The sequence below is a fragment of the Bubalus kerabau genome, chromosome 4 (genome assembly GCF_029407905.1).
Source record: "Bubalus kerabau isolate K-KA32 ecotype Philippines breed swamp buffalo chromosome 4, PCC_UOA_SB_1v2, whole genome shotgun sequence".
NCBI classification, from domain to species: Eukaryota; Metazoa; Chordata; class Mammalia; order Artiodactyla; family Bovidae; genus Bubalus; species Bubalus kerabau.
The window spans coordinates 165198726-165216623 of record NC_073627.1 but is presented as its reverse complement, the minus strand read 5'-3'; the positions used below and the strand labels follow the sequence as shown (position 1 = coordinate 165216623).

Below are 17898 nucleotides of genomic sequence, written 5' to 3'. Positions count from 1 at the left end.
CCAGAAAGAATGAAGGGATGGAGCCAAAGCAAAAACAATACCCAGCTGTGGATGTGACTGGTGATAGAAGCAAGGTCAGATGCTGTAAAGAGCAATATTGCATAGGAACCTGGAATGTCCATGAATCAAGGCAAATTAGAAGTGGTCAAACAAGAGATGGCAAGAGTGAATGTCGACATTCTAGATATCAGCAAACTCAAATGGACTGGAATGGGTGAATTTTTTTTTTTTTTAAGTAGAAAGACTTTTTTTTATTTATTTATTTTAATTTTATTTTTAAACTTTACATAATTGTATTAGTTTTGCCAAATATCAAAATGAATCCACCACAGGTATACATGTGTTCCTCATCCTGAACCCTCCTCCCTCTTCCCTCCCCATTCTATCCCTCTGGGTCGTCCCAGTGCACCAGCCCCAAGCATCCAGTATCGTGCATCGAATCTGGACTGGCAACTCATTTCATACATGATATTTTACATGTTTCAATGCCATTCTCCCAAATCTTCCCACCCTCTCCCTCTCTCACAGAGTCCATAAGACTGTTCTATACATCAGTGTCTCTTTTGCTGTCTATTTAACTCAGATGACCATTATATCTACTACTGCGGACAGAAATCCCTCAGAAGAAATGGAGTAAGCCATCATGGTCAACAAAAGAGTCCGTAATGCAGTACATGGATGCAATCTCAAAAACAACAGAATGATCTCTGTTCATTTCCAAGGCAAACCATTCAATATCACAGTAATCCAAGTCTAGACTTTTATTTTTGGGGGCTCCAAAATCACTGCAGATGGTGACTGCAGCCATGAAAGTAAAAGACGCTTACTCCTTGGAAGGAAAGTCATGACCAACTAGATAGCATATTCAAAAGCAGAGACATTAACTTTGCCAACAAAGGTCCATCTAGTCAAGGCTATGGTTTTTCCTGTGGTCATGTATGGATGTGAGAGTTGGACTATGAAGAAGGCTGAGCGCCAAAGAATTGATGCTTTTGAACTGTGGTGTTGGAGAAGACTCTTGAGAGTCCCTTGGACTGCAAGGAGGTCCAACCAGTCCATTCTGAAGGAGATCAGCCCTGGGATTTCTTTGGAAGGAATGATGCTAACGCTGAAACTCCAGTACTTTGGCCACCTCATGAGAAGAGTTGACTCATTGGAAAAGACTCTGATGCTGGGAGGGATTGGGGGCAGGAGGAGAAGGGGATGACAGAGGATGAGATGGCTGGATGGCATCACTGACTCGATGGACATGAGTCTGAGTGAACTCCGGGAGTTGGTGATGGACAGGGAGGCCTGGCGTGCTGTGATTCATGGGGTCGCAAAGAGTCAGACACAACTGAGCGACTGAACTGAACACAGTCAAAGGCTTTGGCATAGTCAATAAAGCAGAAATAGATGTTTTTCTGGAACTCTCTTGCTTTTTCAATGATCCAGTGGATGTTGGCAATTTGATCTCTGGTTCCTCTGTTTTTTCTAAAACCAGCTTGAACATCTGGAAGTTCACAGTTCACGTATTGCTGAAGCCTGGCTTGGCATTTTGAGCATTACGTTAGTAGCATGAGTGCAACTGTGCAGTAGTTTGAGCATTCTGTGGCATTGCCTTTCTTAGGGATTGGAATGAAAACTGACCTTTTCCAGTCCTGTGGCCACTGCTCAGTTTTCCAAATTTGCTGGCATATTGAGTGCAGCACTTTCACAGCATCATCTTTCAGGATTTGAAATAGCTCAACTGGAATTCCATCACCTCCACTAGCTTTGTTCGTAGTGATGCTTTCTAAGGCCCACTTGACTTCACATTCCAGGATGTCTGGCTCTAGGTGAGTGGTCACACCATCATGATTATCTGGGTCGTGAAGATATTTTTTGTACCGTTCCTCTGTGTATTCTTGCCACCTCTTCTTAATATCTACTGCTTCTGTTAGATCCATACCATTTCTGTCCTTTATCGAGCCCATCTTTGCAGGAAATGTTCCCTTGGTATCTCTAATTTTCTTGAAGAGATCTCTAGTCTTTCCCATTCTGTTGCTTTCCTCTATTTCTTTGCATTGATCGCTGAGGCTTTCTTATCTCTCCTTGCTATTCTTTGGAACTCTGCATTCATATGCTTGTATCTTTCTCTCCTTTGCTTTTCACTTCTCTTCTTTTCACAGCTATTTGTAAGGCCTCCCCAGGCAGCCATTTTGCTTTTTTGCATTTCTTTTTCTTGGGGATGGTCTTGATCTGTCTCCTGTACAATGTCACGAACTTCCGTCCATAGTTCATCAGGTACTCTGTCTATCAGATCTAGTCCCTTAAATCTATTTCTTGCTTCCACTGTATAATCATAAGGGATTTGATTTAGGTCATACCTGAATGGTGTAGTGGTTCTCCCTACATTCTTCAATTTAAGTCTAAATTTGGCAATAAGGAGTTCATGATCTGAGCCACAGTCAGCTCCCAGTCTTGTTTTTGCTGACTGTACAGAGCTTCTCCATCTTTGGCTGCAAAGAATATAATCAATCTGATTTTGGTGTTGACTATCTGGTGATGTCCATGTGTAGAGTCTTCTCTTGTGCTGTTGGAAGAGGGTGTTTGCTATGACCAGTGCGTTCTCTTGGCAAAACTCTTATTAGCCTTTGCCCTGCTTCATTCCGTACTCCAAAGTCAAATTTGCCTGTACTCCAGGTGTTTCTTGACTTCCTACTTTTGCATTCCAGTCTCCTATCATGAAAAGGACATCTTTTTTGGGTGTTAGTTCTAAAAGGTCTTGTATGTCTTCATAGAACTGTTCAACTTCAGCTTCTTCAGCATTACTGGTTGGGGCATAGGCTTGGCCCCACCATAGTTTGGCCCCAGGTAAATAACAGGGAGGGAACATAGCCACACCCATCAACAGAAAATTGGATTCAAGATTTACTGAACATGGCCCCACTCATCAGAATAAGACCCAATTTCCCACTCAGTCTCTCCCATCAGGAAGCTTCCATAAGCCTCTTATCCTTCTCCATCAGAGGGCAGACAGACTGAAAACCACAATCAAAGGAAACTAACCAATCTGATCACATGGACCACAGCCTTGTCTAACTCAATGAAATTATGAGCCATGCCATGTAGGGCCACCCAAGATGGACGGGTCATGGTGGAGAGTTCTGACAAAATGTGGTCCACTGGAGAAGAGAATGGCAAACCACTTCAGTATTCTTGACTTGAAAACTCCATGAACAGTATGAAAAGGCAAAAAGATACAACACTGAATGGTAAACTCCCCAGGTAGGTAGATGCCCAATTGCTACTGGAAATCAGTGGAGAAATAATTACAGAAAGAATGAAGAGATGGAGCCAGAACTGAACTTCAGCATCTTAGTGTCTATAGTTTTTGCTTTTGACTAGTTATTTTTCAGTCGCTAAGTCGTGTCCAGCTCTTTGCAACCCCGTAAACTGCAGCACACCAGACCTCCCTGTCCATCATCAACTCCTAGAGTTTACTTAACTCAGGTCCATTGAGTCGATGATGCCATCCAACCATCTCATCCTCTGTCGTCCCCTTCTCCTCCTGCCCTCAGTCTTTCCCAGCATCAAGGTCTTTTCTAATGAGTCGATTCTTCACATCAGGTGGCCACATTATTGGAGCTTCAGCTTCAATATCAGTCCTTCCAATGAATATTCAGGACTGATTTCCTTTAGGATGGACTGGCTGGATCTCCTTGCAGTCCAACGAACTCTCAAGAGTCTTCTCCAACACCACAGTTCAAAAGCATCAATTCTTCAGCGCTCAGGTTTCTTTATAGTCCAACTCTCACATACATGACTACTGGAAAACCCATAGCTTTGACTAGACAGACCTTTGTTGGCAAAGTAATGTCTCTGCCTTTTAATATGCTGTCTAGGTTGGTCACAACTTTTCTTCCAAGGAGTAAGCATCTTTTAATTTCATGGCTGCAGTTACCATCTGCAGTGATTTTGGAGCCCCCCAAAATAAAGTCTCTCACTGTTTCCACTGTTTCCCCATGTACTGACTATGAGTGAGTACATTTTAAAAACTTAGAATGGGGACCTAGCAGATAGTAAGCAACAAGTATTAGCTATCACTATCATAGAAGTGTGTGCTAAGTCTCTTCAGTCATGTCTGACTCTTTGTGACTCCATGGACCACAGCCTGCCAGACTCCTCTGTCCATGGGATTCTCCAGGCAAGAATATTGGAGTGGGTTGCCATTTCTTACTGCAAGGGATCCTCCCAACCCAGGGATTGAGCCCAAGTCTCTTACAACTCCTGCATTGGCAGGCAGGTTCTTTACTACTAGCGTCACTTGGGAAGAGAGATACTATGGAAGTAAACAGAAATAAAATTACCCTTTCTTCTCTACTTCTACTCTTTAATCATACTCATTTTCTATAGTGACAACTTCGAGTCTTTTTTCCTATGCTTATTTACACATATACACTCCTTCTCCCCCTCAAGACCTTCTTCTCCCTCAACCTTGCCTTGTGTGTGTCTTCCTCTCTCAGATATACCCAGATTAGCTCTGCAGACACATTCTGGAAATGGGAGCTCTTAACTGATGAGAGCTATTAATACAATGGGTCCATCACTGCACAGTACTATGAAGGCACATTCCAAAATAAATGATTACTTTTGGTAAATATACTATTAGGAAATATGTCTCTATCCCCATTACTATAATCCATTTGACACTAACAATTTGGCTTAGACCAGAGGTCTCCAACCTTCAGGATCTAATTAATGTCTGAGATCTGAGGTGGAGCTAAATAAGAAATAATAGAAAAAAGTGCACAGTAAATGCAATTTGCTTGAATCATCTGGAAACCATCCCCCTGCACCCCAATCCAAGGAAAAATTGTCTTCCATGAAACCAGTTCCTGGTGCCAAAATGGTTAGGGGACCACTGGAGACAAATTCAAAGAGATCCAGAACATTTTCCTTTGACTATTAAAACAATCCAAATCAAGTTAACTATATTTGATGCTTTCACATAAATTATTTACTCATGTAATATTCATTTCCAGTTTAGTCTGTCAAAATAACTTTCCTTTTCCCTCATCTTACCAGTATTTTATCCTTTCCTGCTGAAACATATCATTTTCTAGATTTGTTCACAAATGTTAATTCCACTGTAAGACTCTTACCCCTTGAGACACTTATGAAACTTTGTATAAAGTAGATGCTCTATAAATGTTTACTGTACTACAGAAAAATGTATATGCAATATTTCAAAAATATAAGTATGACAATTTTACTACCATTAGTGTCCCTTAGTTTTATCATAAGTCACAAAGAGAGACAGCTGTAATTATGTACCAGTTCTGTGACTCTTTGTAAGACCTTTAACCTGTCTTTGCTTAAACTTCAAGTTTCATAAAGTGAAAATAATACATAACTTATAAGAATTTAAAATGAGAGAATATGCATAAAAACACATATATACTACCCAGTACACGTCCAACACCGTGTTGATTTAAGTGCTGATGGGTTGATTACTGACAACAGAGAAAAGCGGCCAGGAAAATGCAACTCCTGGGCTGCTTCTGACTTAATTCTCTGAGCCCAAGATATAATTCTTTTGAGTTCTTACTGCAAGGCTGGGATGAGAGTGACACATCACGGCACTGAAAAGGTACTTGTAACCCCAACGGTCTTAAATCAATGAAACTAAGGTTTTATTAGACCAAAAAAGAAAAGAAAAAAGAGTTGAAGGGAGGGTCTTTCTCATACCAGTCTTTTATGCCTAATTTTCAAAATTATGTCAGCCAGAAAAATTTCTCTAACTCAAACAGGTTTTTCTTTAAATCTTTCTTCAGTACAAACATTGTGGTAATACATTTTTCACCATGAGACAATCTCACAATAAAGTATTTGGGTATTATGTTCCTTTGTATATACCCTACTGGCACCAGAGTTAGTTTAATGTGAACTTAAACTATGAAAATACAAGGACTTTCCTGGTGGTCCAGTGGCTAACACTGTGCTTCTACTGCAGGGGGTGCAGATTTGATCAATGGTCAGGGGATCCTGCATGCCACATGACATGGCCAAAATAAAAATATAATGCTTTCAAAATTTAGCTTACAAAGAAAAAGAAAATACAGGAAAAAAAAGAAACAGCTGTGTATCTTTAGGGCATATAAATAATTTTTAGGAGAAAAAATGTTACTATATCGCTAATTTCTCCTCAGTTTTTAACAAAGGTGTATCCTTTTAGCTAAGAAATAAGCTATGTTAGACACATTATTTTTAACATACTGACATTCAAAAGAGAAAAAAAAATTCTGTCCTACCTTAAGATGTTTGTGATACATTATCAGTAGAATTATTTCCCCCAAACTCTTAGCAAAATTTGTCACGCTGAAACCTGAATCTAATTCAAAGTATAAGACATTTAAACATACAACCACCAAAGGACTTTAACATCAAAATAGTTTCATTATGAAATGAAAGCTGAGAAATAAAGTCACATTTTATTCTGTTAAATTCACTTAAAATCACACCCACAAAATAATCCCATTCTGTGGCCAAATGAATTATTAGACTATGTTTAAAACAGTTTTATTAACTCGGTTAAAACAAAGCTTAGAAGGACATTTTTTAATGTACTGCACACATGATTTCTTTATTTTGATATTCTCAGTCTAATTTTACTCCAGTAAAATACTCAGTCTAATATATCTCTATTTTTAAGAATTAGTTGCACTGTAGCTATTTTCAAACATCATTAAGCTTGCTGGTAGTTGATGTGACTTCCAGAGAGCAGGGGAATGTTCTAGCCATCTTAAAGCCTTATCGCCAGATGTTCAGTATTTTTAAATTGCATATTAAACTGTCCTAGTCTTTCCCATTTATAGATTTATCTCTTAAAAAAAGAAAAAGTAACATAATATATCTTATATGCCTCAAGTACATTTTTCATCAAAATTATTTAAAAATAATCATGTAGGCAACAGAGGTTTACAGATTATCTGTGACACAATTTAAGGAGTTTCAGATTAAATCATAGTGGGCCAAGTAAATCCACAGATTCACCCTGTCCCCCAGTTCCCCACTGTGTAACTAGAACAGACATACTTAGCAACTGGCACACTCACCATATTGATTCTCTAATCCATAGAGTAAGAATCATTATGGTAGGAATGATCAAGCACAGGGCTTCGCTGGTGGCTCAGTGGTAAAGAATCCACTACCCTGATAGTTCAGTTGGTAAAGAATCAGAGAACAACAGAGAAAAGAGGCCAGGAAAATGCAACTCTTGGGCTACTTCTGACTCAATTCTCTGAGCCCAAGATATAATTCTTTTGAGTTCTTACTGCAAGGCTGGGATGAGAGTGACACATCACAGCACTGAAAAGGTACTTGTAACCCCAACAGTCTTAAATCAATGAAACTAAGGTTTTATTAGACCAAAAAAGAAAAGAAAAAAGAGTTGAAGGGAGGGTCTTTCTCATACCAGGAGAACCCAGTTCGATTCCTGGGTCAGAAAGATCCCTTGGAGAAGGGAAAGGTTACTCACTCCAGTATTCTTGGGCTTCCCTTGTGGCTCAACTGATAAAGAATCTGCCTGCAATGTAGGAGACCTGAGTTCGATCCCTGGGTTGGGACGATCCCCTGGAGAAGGGAAAGGTTACCCACTCCAGTATTCTGGCCTGGAGAATTCCATGGACTATATAGTCCATGGGGTCCCAAAGAGTTGGACATGACTAAGTGACTTTCAAGTATACATCAATGCAGGAGACATAAGTTCGATCCCTGGGGAAGATCCCTTGGAGGAAGAAATTACAACCCACTCCAGTACTCTTGCCTGGAAAATTCCATGGACAGAGAGGAGCGTGGCGGGCTATAGTCCACAGAGTTGCAAAGACTAGGACACAACTGAGCAACTGAGCACACACGCACAATCAAATAGAAGCCACTAGAGTTTCTTCTCCTTCTCATCAAGATATTTTTAAAAAGCAGTATTAGAGATGAGTGCCATGATCAAAAAACATGAAAGATGATGATAGCTATCACATTCCATTTAACAACTTGTCTGTTTAGACTATGTGTAAAGCAGATGGGTCTTGAAAAATAACTGAATTATAAATAAATGCAGACAGGTAGTAACTCCAACTGCAGCTGGTATTCAAAATACAGTATTTTTACTGGAACAAATTAGTATTAATCCCTGTAACCTGGTAAAGAAATGCTTTTTTCTCCATATTAATTTGCAAAGAATCCCAAAAGCACTTTGCTTTTACCTGGCAAGTTTAACAGTACACTATCACACTCTTGTCACAGATTTCTGTCAATGCTCCTGCTCTCCAAAAAAGTCCACAGAGACTTTGATCTTACTGAGAGTCCACAGAACGTCACAACTGCCCACTACACTGACGGCATTATGCTGACTGGATCTACAAACAGGTAGTAGCCAGCACTTTAGCTATTTTAACACAACATAATGACAACCAGCAAGCATGAAGTTAAACCTTACCCTTAAGTTTCTGCACCAGTCAGAGTCCAGTCAGGAAACAGAAAATATAAAGAGAACTTAATATAAAGAAGTGGGCACAAAATCAAAAGATCTGAAAAGGTAAAAAGTAAATACTGTGGTGTCATAGAGGTATAAATACAGAAAGCTATTACCACTCCTGGGGGAACAAAGGATAGGCTCAAATTATTAAAACTTAGAAGCTTGGACAAAGCGCTTTTTAGAGTCAAAACTGAGATTCCTGAGGAGGACACACTGCTCAGCTGGTGTTCTGGTCCAGCTCACTCACTGCATAAGCTACTGAGTTTTAAGTTCTCATCCCAAGCTACCTCGACAGTGGTAGAGTTTGAACTAAACACTGGTCTTCTGACTTCTGACTTTATGAACTCTTTCTACTACAGAACACTTCTTGATTAATATTTGGTCAGGTCACTTAAATATTCTAACTTTCCTCTAGATTAAAAATATTAAAGATATTTAAGTAAGATTCTCTGAACTCAAAGAAGTAAATTATGGACTATCATTTCTGAAACATCCTTTTCTACCCCGCATTGGGCAGAATCTGCTCTGGCTTTATAAAGCAGGGTATAACAAAGGGGGCATGGATGTTCTATTGAGGATATCACAGATGTTCTATTTTCTCTGAATGTTGCTTAACTTAGTTGTGCGTATTCTGAAAATTCACTAAGCTGTTCTTTACAGTTATTTTTGCACTTTTCTGCATGTTTTTACATGGGAATTCATAAAGATAGCAAAATTATGCTGCCACCTTCCCAGAATCCTAAAAACTGATAAATTCCTATCTTATTTATCTTTTCATCTCTCACAGATTATGTGAAGGAACAACGACAAACATTATTTCTGGATTTAATTCCTGAAAGCAAATGAGAAACTGATTGGTGATGTAGAAACCACCACAACCATGGGAGAAAATAACCATGTCAAATGACAACTTATTGAGAAATGGTTAAATGTTGAGAAACCAGAATCTGCAAAGAGAGAGTTAGAGAAAAGTTAAGAACTTTGAAATGAGCCCAAGAACTAGCTCTATAATTAACTAAACTATGTGACTTAGAAAGAAAGAAAAGTTAAGTCACTCAGTTGTGTCCGACTCTTTGTGTCCCCATGGACTGTAGCCCACCAGGATCCTCCATCCATAGGATTCTCCAGGCAAAAATACTGGAGTGGGTTGCCATTTCTGTCTCCAGTGGAATATTCCTGACCCAGGGATTGAACCCAGGTCTCCCATAATGCAGGCAGATGCTTTAACCTCTGAGCCAAGTAAAGTTATTTCATTCCTATAAAAGTATTCCTCATCTGTAAAATGAGTTCGATACTACCTACCTAAAGAGATATATGAGGATTAGAATTAAGATACTGAAATGTTTTGCATGTTATCAGAAATGAATATTGTTATTGTGTAAGAAAGGCAGTCGTAGGGGCTTCCCTGGGGGTCCAGTGGTTAAGAATCCACCTGCCAATGCAAACGACATGGGTTCGACCCCTGGTTTGGGAAGCTCTCACATGCTGTGGGGCAACTAAGCCTGTGCATCACAATGTAGCCCATGTGCTACAATTACTGAAGTCCACAGGCCTAGAGCCTGTGCTCTAAAACAAGAGAAGCCATTGCAAGGAGAAGCCTGCACACTGCTACTGGACAGTAGCCTCCACTCTCTGCAACTAGAGAAAGTCAGCGCACAGTAACAGAGACCCAGTGCAGCCAAAAATAAAGTAAATATTAAAAAAAAAAGAAAGGTACTACAACCTTATGTGACACTGTAAGGAAAGAGTAGGAAAGGGAGGATGAGCAGGGGAAGGGGAAAAGATGACAATGACAACAGCACAATCAAGTTCTTCTAGGGATATAAGAACATCTTTCATTCTAGTATCCTCAACATCTAACATAGTACCTAATAAATTGAATAGCTGCTTAATGAATTACATATGATTTGAGGGAAGTTAGCAAAATAGTGGTCAGAGAATTAAAAAAATTATAACAGATTTTGTCTGAAAAATCAAGTAAAAATCATTGTAGATTAAATATTCAGGATGTCTAACAGAAAATAGCAATCTGAGTAATTTCAGATCAATATCAGTGCAGGATTGAAGACATGTGCTTATTTTAATGAAAATTTAAATAAGAAAAAAAGAGGACAGATTAAAAGCATAAGAAATTAAAGTTAGTGACAAAAATATTCTGCAAAAATGGTTTCTAACAAACAGCTCCTAAAACAGCATTTTCCAACTTCCTAATAAAATACCCGACTCTTTGCAACCTCATGGGCTATACAGTCCATGGAATTCTCCAGGCCAGAACACTGGAGTGGGTTCAGTTCAGGTCAGTTCAGTCGCTCAGTCGTGTCCGACTCTTTGAGACCCCATGAACCGCACCACACCAGGCATTCCTGTTCATCACCAACTCCCAGAGTTCACTCAAACCCATGTCCATTGTGTCAGTGATGCCATCCAACCATCTCATCCTCTGTCATCCCCTTCTCCCCTGCCCTCAATCTTTCCCAGAATCAGGGTCTTTTCAAATGAGTCAGCTCTCTGCATCAGGTGGCCAAAGTACTGGAGTTTCAGCTTCAACATCAGTCCTACCAATGAACACTCCAGGACTGATCTCCTTTGGAATGGACTGGTTGGATCTCCTTGCAGTCCAAGGGACTCTCAAGAGTCTTCTCCAACACTACAGTTCAAAAGCATCAATTCTGCAGTGCTCAGCTTTCTTTATAGTCCAACTCTCACGTCCATAGAGGGCTACTGGAAAAACCATAGCCTTGATTAGACGAACCTTTGTTGACAAAGTAATGTCTCTGCTTTTCAACATGCTATCTAGGTTGGTCATAACTTTCCTTCCAAGGAGCAAGTGTCTTTTAATTTCATGGCTGCAATCACCTTCTGCAGTCATTTTGGAGCCCAGAAAAATAAAGTCTGACACTGTTTGCACTGTTTCCCCATCTATTTCCCATGAAGTGATGGGACCAGATGCCATGATCTTCGTTTTCTGAATGTTGAGCTTTAAGCCAACTTTTTCACTCTCCTCTTTCACTTTCATCAAGAGGTTTTTGAGTTCCTCTTCACTTTCTGCCATAAGGGTGGTGTCATCTGCATATCTGAGGTTATTGAGATTTCTCCCAGCAATCTTGATTCCAGCTTGTGCTTCTTCCAGCCCAGCGTTTCTCATGATGTACTCTGCATATACGTTAAATAAGCAGGGTGACAATATACAGCCTTGATGTACTCCTTTTCCTTTTTGGAACCAGTCTGTTGTTCCATGTCCAGTTCTAACTGTTGCTTCCTGACCTGCATACAGGTTTCTCAAGAAGCAGGTCAGGTGGTCTGGTATTCCCATCTCTTTCAGAATTTTCCACAGTTTATTGTGATCCACACAGTCAAAGGCTTTGGCATAGTCAATAAAGCAGAAATAGATGTTTTTCTGGAACTCTCTTGCTTTTTCAATGATCCAGTGGATGTTGGCAATTTGATCTCTGGCTCCTCTGTCTTTTCTAAAACCAGCTTGAACATCTGGAAGTTCACGGTTCACGTATTGCTGAAGCCTGGCTTGCAGAATTTTGAGCATTACTTTACTAGCATGTAAGATGAATGCAATTGTGTGGTAGTTTGAGAATTCTTTGGCATTACCTTTCTTTGGGATTGGAATGAAAACTGACTTTTTCCAGTCCTGTGGCCACTGCTGAGTCTTCCAAATTTGCTGACATATTGAGTGCAGCACTTTCACAGCATCATCGTTTTCCAGGGGATCTTCACAACCCAGGGAGTGAACCCAGGTCTCCTTCATTGCAGGCAGATTCTTTACCAGCTGAGTCACCAGGGAAGCCCAATAAGATACCCAGGAAAACAGAAAAAATAAATGAAAAAAAACCCTATACTATTAGTCAAAACTAAAGGGGTAATACCAATCTTCTCCAAAAGGACTTATGGCAGCATGCTGCACCTCCCAGGACTGCTGCTGCCAGTGCCTCTGACTTCACAGCAGGCCGCTGTCAACCCAAGCCTCTGCCAGACACTCCCAAATACTCACAGCAGATGAGTGCACGTCCTTCTACATCGCCCTCATGCTAACCAAAATGATCACATGGATCACAGTTTTGTGTAACTCAATGAAACTTACAAGGGAATATTTCATGCAAAGATGGAAACACTAAAGGACAGAAACAGTATGGACCTAACAGAAGCAAAAGAAAGATATTAAGAAGAGGTGGCAAGAATACACAGAAGAACTGTACAGAAAAGGTCTTAATGACCCAGATAACCACAATGGTGTGATCACTCACCTAGAGCCAGACATCCTGGAGTGTGAAGTCAAGTGGGCCTCAGGAAGCATTACTAAGACAAAGCTAGTGGAGGTGATGGAATTCCAGGTGAGCTATTTCTAATCCTAAAAGATAATGTTGTTAAAGTGCTGCACTCAATTCGTCAGCAAATTTGGAAAACTCAGCAGAGGCCACAGGACTGGAAAAGGTCAGTTTTTATTCCAATCCCAAAGAAAGACAATGCCAAAGAACGTTCAAACTACGACACAAATTGCACTCATCTCACACGCTAGTGTGAATTCTATACTTTTTATATGTTCACAAGTACTAGTACTAGAATATAACATTTTTACACCAGGTGGAATACTGTATAAGTGTCCAGTTAGTCCAGTGGTCCTTGAAGATTTTGGTTTCAGGACTCCTCTGTGTTAAGTTGCTTCAGTCGTGTCCGACTCTGTGCGATCCCATGGACTGCAGCCCACCAGGCTCCTCTGTCCATGGGATTTTCCAGGCAAGAGCACTGGAGTGGGGTGCCATCGCCTTCTCCGCAGGACTCCTCTACAGCCCCCCAAAATAGTGAGTAGATGAATGGTTGCCAGGGGTTTGGGGAGGGCTGACTATAAAGGGGTAGGAAGGAATCTGGGATGGATGATGAAACTGTTCTATATCTTGACTGTGGTGGTAGGTACATGACTGTATGTTTGTCCAAAATAACAGAATTTTATATTTAAAGGAGTGAATATATGTAAATTAAACTTTCCAAAAGTCTGACTCAAAAAAAAAATTCTTGAAAATCCCAAAGAGCTTCTGTTTATTCAAGGTATCAATATCTAGCATATTAGAAATTATAAATGAGAAAAATCAGGGATTCCCTGGTTGCTCAGTGATGAAGAATTTGCTTACCAATCCAGGAAACACAGGTTGATCCCTCATCAGGGAAGATCCCACATGCTGCAGAGCATCTAAGCCCATTTGCCACAACTATTGAAACTGTGCTCTAGAGCCTGGGAGCCACAACTACTGAAGCCCTTGAGCGCTACAGCCTGTGCTCTGCAACGAGAGCAGTAACTGCAGAGAAACCCACACTGCAACTGGAGAGTAGCCCCAGGTTGCTGCAACTAGAGAAAGCTCATGCAGCAATAAAGACCAAGCATACCCAAAAATAAATAAATAAAACTATCAAAAAAATTTTAAATGAGAAAATCTCTAAATAGTTTTTTATGTATTCATTTTTTAAATAATAAATGCACTGAATGTTAACAAATAATGTATTCTTCATGAAAAATAACTATTTTCCAAAGCAAAAAATATTTAGTGAGAAAAGTCACATTTTTTGAGTCAATCTCTTTAATGTCTGCCTTCAAATAGGAATCAGCTGGATTCTCATACCTGCTTCTGCATTCAACCTGTTACAGTATGAAAGGTCATTTGGCCTTTGGAAAACTCCACTGTACACTTGTAAGAAAATGAGTGTGAAAAGACAACACGTGCATATTATTACAAAAATAATTTTCAGCTGGAAATGTCAGGAAGCCCAGGGCTCCTGGACCATACTTGGAGAACCTTTGATCTAACCTATACAAGAAAATATCAAGTATTAAATACAGTAAAGTGATAAAATATATTTATTTTCAAATCATGTAAAGTGTCTCTTATGATTATCCATTCCAATTTAATACACTAATATTCCCTTTATCCAGGTCAAAACTTCTATCAAACAATGATTTAGACTGAGCTACCAATCTCAATTTAAATTAAAAACATTTCAGAGGTCCATGAGTTAAAAAAAAAAAAAAAAAAAAAAAAACAAAACTACCAGAGACTTCCCTAGTGGTCCAGTGGTTAGGAGTCCAGGCTTCAAAATGCAGGGGGTGTGGGTTCCATCCCTGGTTGGGGAACTAAGATCCCACATGCCATGCTGGTTCGGCCAAAATTTTTAAAATTAATTTTAAAATGTTTTAAAAAGAAAAATCAGCCCATAAGAGGCACAGCATCATCCTGGAGCCTTCACTCACTGACTGTAGGACAAGGCACATCAAAGGCAGCATAAACATGGAGAAAGTAAGGCAAAGAAAACACCTAACCTCCGGAAAAAAGAAGAGAGCACAAAAAGAAAAGGCAGGCAGAACAACTGCAAAAGTCAAGCAATACAGGAGCAAACATATCCTGAATGAAAAACACAAGAAAAAATAAACATTGCTCCCTGTATGCACACTTAAAGGAACTCAAAACTGTTTTAAGACCACATCCCCATTCTACTGGCAGTGAAACTACACCAAACGGCTCTCCTTGTGCAATGTCACTCATATGACCCGCAATGGGAATCCACTCTCCTCTCAGCAATCTCTGCGTCTAACATGCTAAGCAAGGTGGGAGACCTGTGCGTTACGGGGAATGTAGGGGGTGCCTACTTGAGGCTTTTTATTTCAGTGTTTACACAACTTTCACAACCGGAGAGCAGTCCAGAACCAGTTACTAGTCCAAGCGACGAAGTCAGACCCGCTGTCTGCGGAAACTCGGTTCCCAGGTCCTTTTAAAATATTTCCCAAGGAAGAGGGGGCACCGCCGGGAGACGGCGCCACCCCAGGGCGAACGAGGGCAGAGCTGAACTGCCAAAAGTGGCTGCGGCCGCCCTGTCACCTGTCCCGTCAGTCCCGCCCGCGGCAGTGGGACGGCCCCGCACTCTCCCCCGTAACTCCTTTGGCGGGGTCCGGGGCCACCTTCCTCCGCGGCCTCAGTTTCCCCTTCTATACGGCGGTCGGACGGGCCCCCTCTCCCCTGCGCCCCTCTAGCTTGACTACAGGACTCCCGGAGCGAGGCAGCTCGGCCGCTCACCCAGCTCAGGCCGTCCCCGCGGTGAGTGGTCCCTGAGGGGGACGATCCTCGGCGCCCAACACTCACCCGGCTGATGCTTCAACGCCATCACTGACACCAGGTAGTGGGCGATATCAAAAAAGGGGAACATGGAAGTGCGAGAAAAGGCAAGAGTCAGCTCATTCCACGGAGACTCCATCGCGACTACCGACCGCCGCAGCCGAAGCAGCCGCGGAGACGGGTTCCCGGCGTGCGCGGAGACGGGTTCCCGGCGTGCGCGGCGACGGGTGGGGGGAGGGGACGGCCGCGGCCGCGCGCTCCTCGACGCGCCTCCGGGAGCCCTGCGCGTGCGCCCTGGCTCGAGAGGCTGGCGCGCGGAGGGGCGGGGCCGCGTGTCTCGGGAGCCTCGGGCGCGCGGGCGGTTGGCGGGTGAGCGGGATGAGCCGGCTGCCCCCGCCACAGCCGAACCTTGTTCTCCTAATAAGGGTCCAGCATCTTCTCGGTGCAGGGGGTTGTGCCAGATCTGGAGAATAGGCAGATGAATGCAACATAAGTAATGAATAAAAAATGCTTTATTTCTGTCAACATTTAATTCGTTTGTTTTTTTTTAAACGAATAAAGAACTATTTAAAATGTTGCTTAGTTATTTCTAATATGCTAAATACTGATAAATTAAAGCCACAAAAAGTCTCAGGACTCTGGGATCCTTTACAATTTTTTTTTAAGGCAGCTTTTTTTTAAAGGTTTAGTTTACATACATTTTATTCAGCCTTTTTAGTATAACGTTCTATAATTTTGGATAAACGCAGTCCACAAGAGGAGACGCTCAGAGTTGTGCGTGCTAAGTCACTTCAGTCGTATCCGACTGTATGTGACCCCATTAACCGGAGCCCACCAGGCTTCTCTGGCCATGGGATTCTCCAGGCAAGAATACAGGCGTGGGTCACCAGCCCTCCTCCAGGGGATCTTCCCCATCCAGGAGTCACACCCGCTCTCTTATGCCTCCTGCACGGGCAGACTGGTTCTTTACTACTAATCTTACCAGATGACTTTGTACCAAACTAAGGAAAAAAAGCAACTCGTGATTATTTACATTTTGATGTTTCAGTATGTTCTTTCCACAATTTTTATACATTTCTTTATCTTTGGAATTTTAGTATTGTGAATTTAGGGGCAGAACTTTGATGTTATTTCCCAAAAATCTAGTTTTAATGTCTTAAACCCCACAAAGTATGTGTTTTGTCCTTGGACTTAAAATACTATAATATCTCTAAATCATATGTCTATGCCAACATCACTCTGAGGCATAATTAAATTCATTACTAACACCAATAGGGCAAGAGTGAAAAGCCCTAGAGTTTTGTTTTTTTTTTAAAGATATATCAAAATGTTTGATATATATATAAAGATATATCAAACATTTTGCTTACCCTAAACATATTAATTCCAACAGAAAAGAACGGATCATTTCAGACTCTACAAGTAATCTGAAACTTGTTTCATTTCAAAATCAAAAATAAGTTAGATGCCCCCCCACCTTTTGCCTAGAGCCTAAAGAATTTTTTTTAATCTAAGAGAAACGAAATCATAACCTCACAAAAAGACACCTTCTATCTACATTTTAACTGTGCTCACGGTATGTGCTTCTGGTCAGTGCTTTCAGTTGTTCTAATGAAATGGGCCGAACAGAATGAATCAGGCAATGAAAAGAGGGGAGACTTTAAATTGGTAACAGGGAAAGGCAAGATTTGGGGAAATTATTCATGAAAATTAAAACCTTCCCTGACTTTTAGAAGCAGTTTACAAAGTTACATAATTATTGCAGATAAAAGAAATCCAAATTATAAAAGTATTGGTTATATAATAGAATGCAAAACTGGCCTAACCATATGAAATCTGGAAAAGAGTTTTGACTAAACATATTTGAAGCATTTTTAGTACAAAAACATGTGAAACTAATTGTCATACACCAAGTCTTTCAACAGCAATGCTCTTGATATTTTGGACTGAATAATTTATAGTCCTGTGGGATGTCTTATGGAATGTTTAACAGCATCCCTGTCCTCTACCCACTATTAATAAATGCCAGTAGCACACACACACACACACACACTGTGACAACCAAAAATGTCTCCAGAATTGCCAAATGTCCCTGAGGCAGGGGGTGGGGGAAGAGCAAAAAATCCCTAGTTCAGAATTACTTTATAAAAAAATAAATTTTGGACAGCATGTTCCATAATGCATATACAAACATTATCAATATGCATCTAATATTAATCATCAAGTTAATTCTGCATAATTTGATCATTTATCCCCTGGATCAAGTTGAAAACATCTCAAAACCCAGCACCA

At 40.8% G+C, this 17898-nt stretch overlaps 1 protein-coding gene across 7 annotated transcripts in view; it reads right to left on the bottom strand.

Annotated features, from left to right (window-relative positions):
- TMEM38B (transmembrane protein 38B) overlaps positions 1-15804 on the bottom strand; it is a 67637-nt gene extending 51833 nt beyond the window's left edge. For 3 of the 7 annotated variants that reach the window (XM_055579224.1, XM_055579227.1, XM_055579228.1), the window contains exon 1: positions 15634-15804. In XM_055579224.1, coding sequence (XP_055435199.1) covers positions 15634-15745 — 112 coding nt within the window. In that variant the 5' untranslated portion in view covers positions 15746-15804. Of the gene's footprint in view, positions 1-525; positions 12279-12753; positions 14541-15633 lie in introns of those variants that run through there. The other 4 variants (XM_055579225.1, XM_055579226.1, XM_055579221.1 and 1 more) reach the window with 4 other exon arrangements.
- Positions 15805-17898: the final 2094 nt, after the last annotated feature.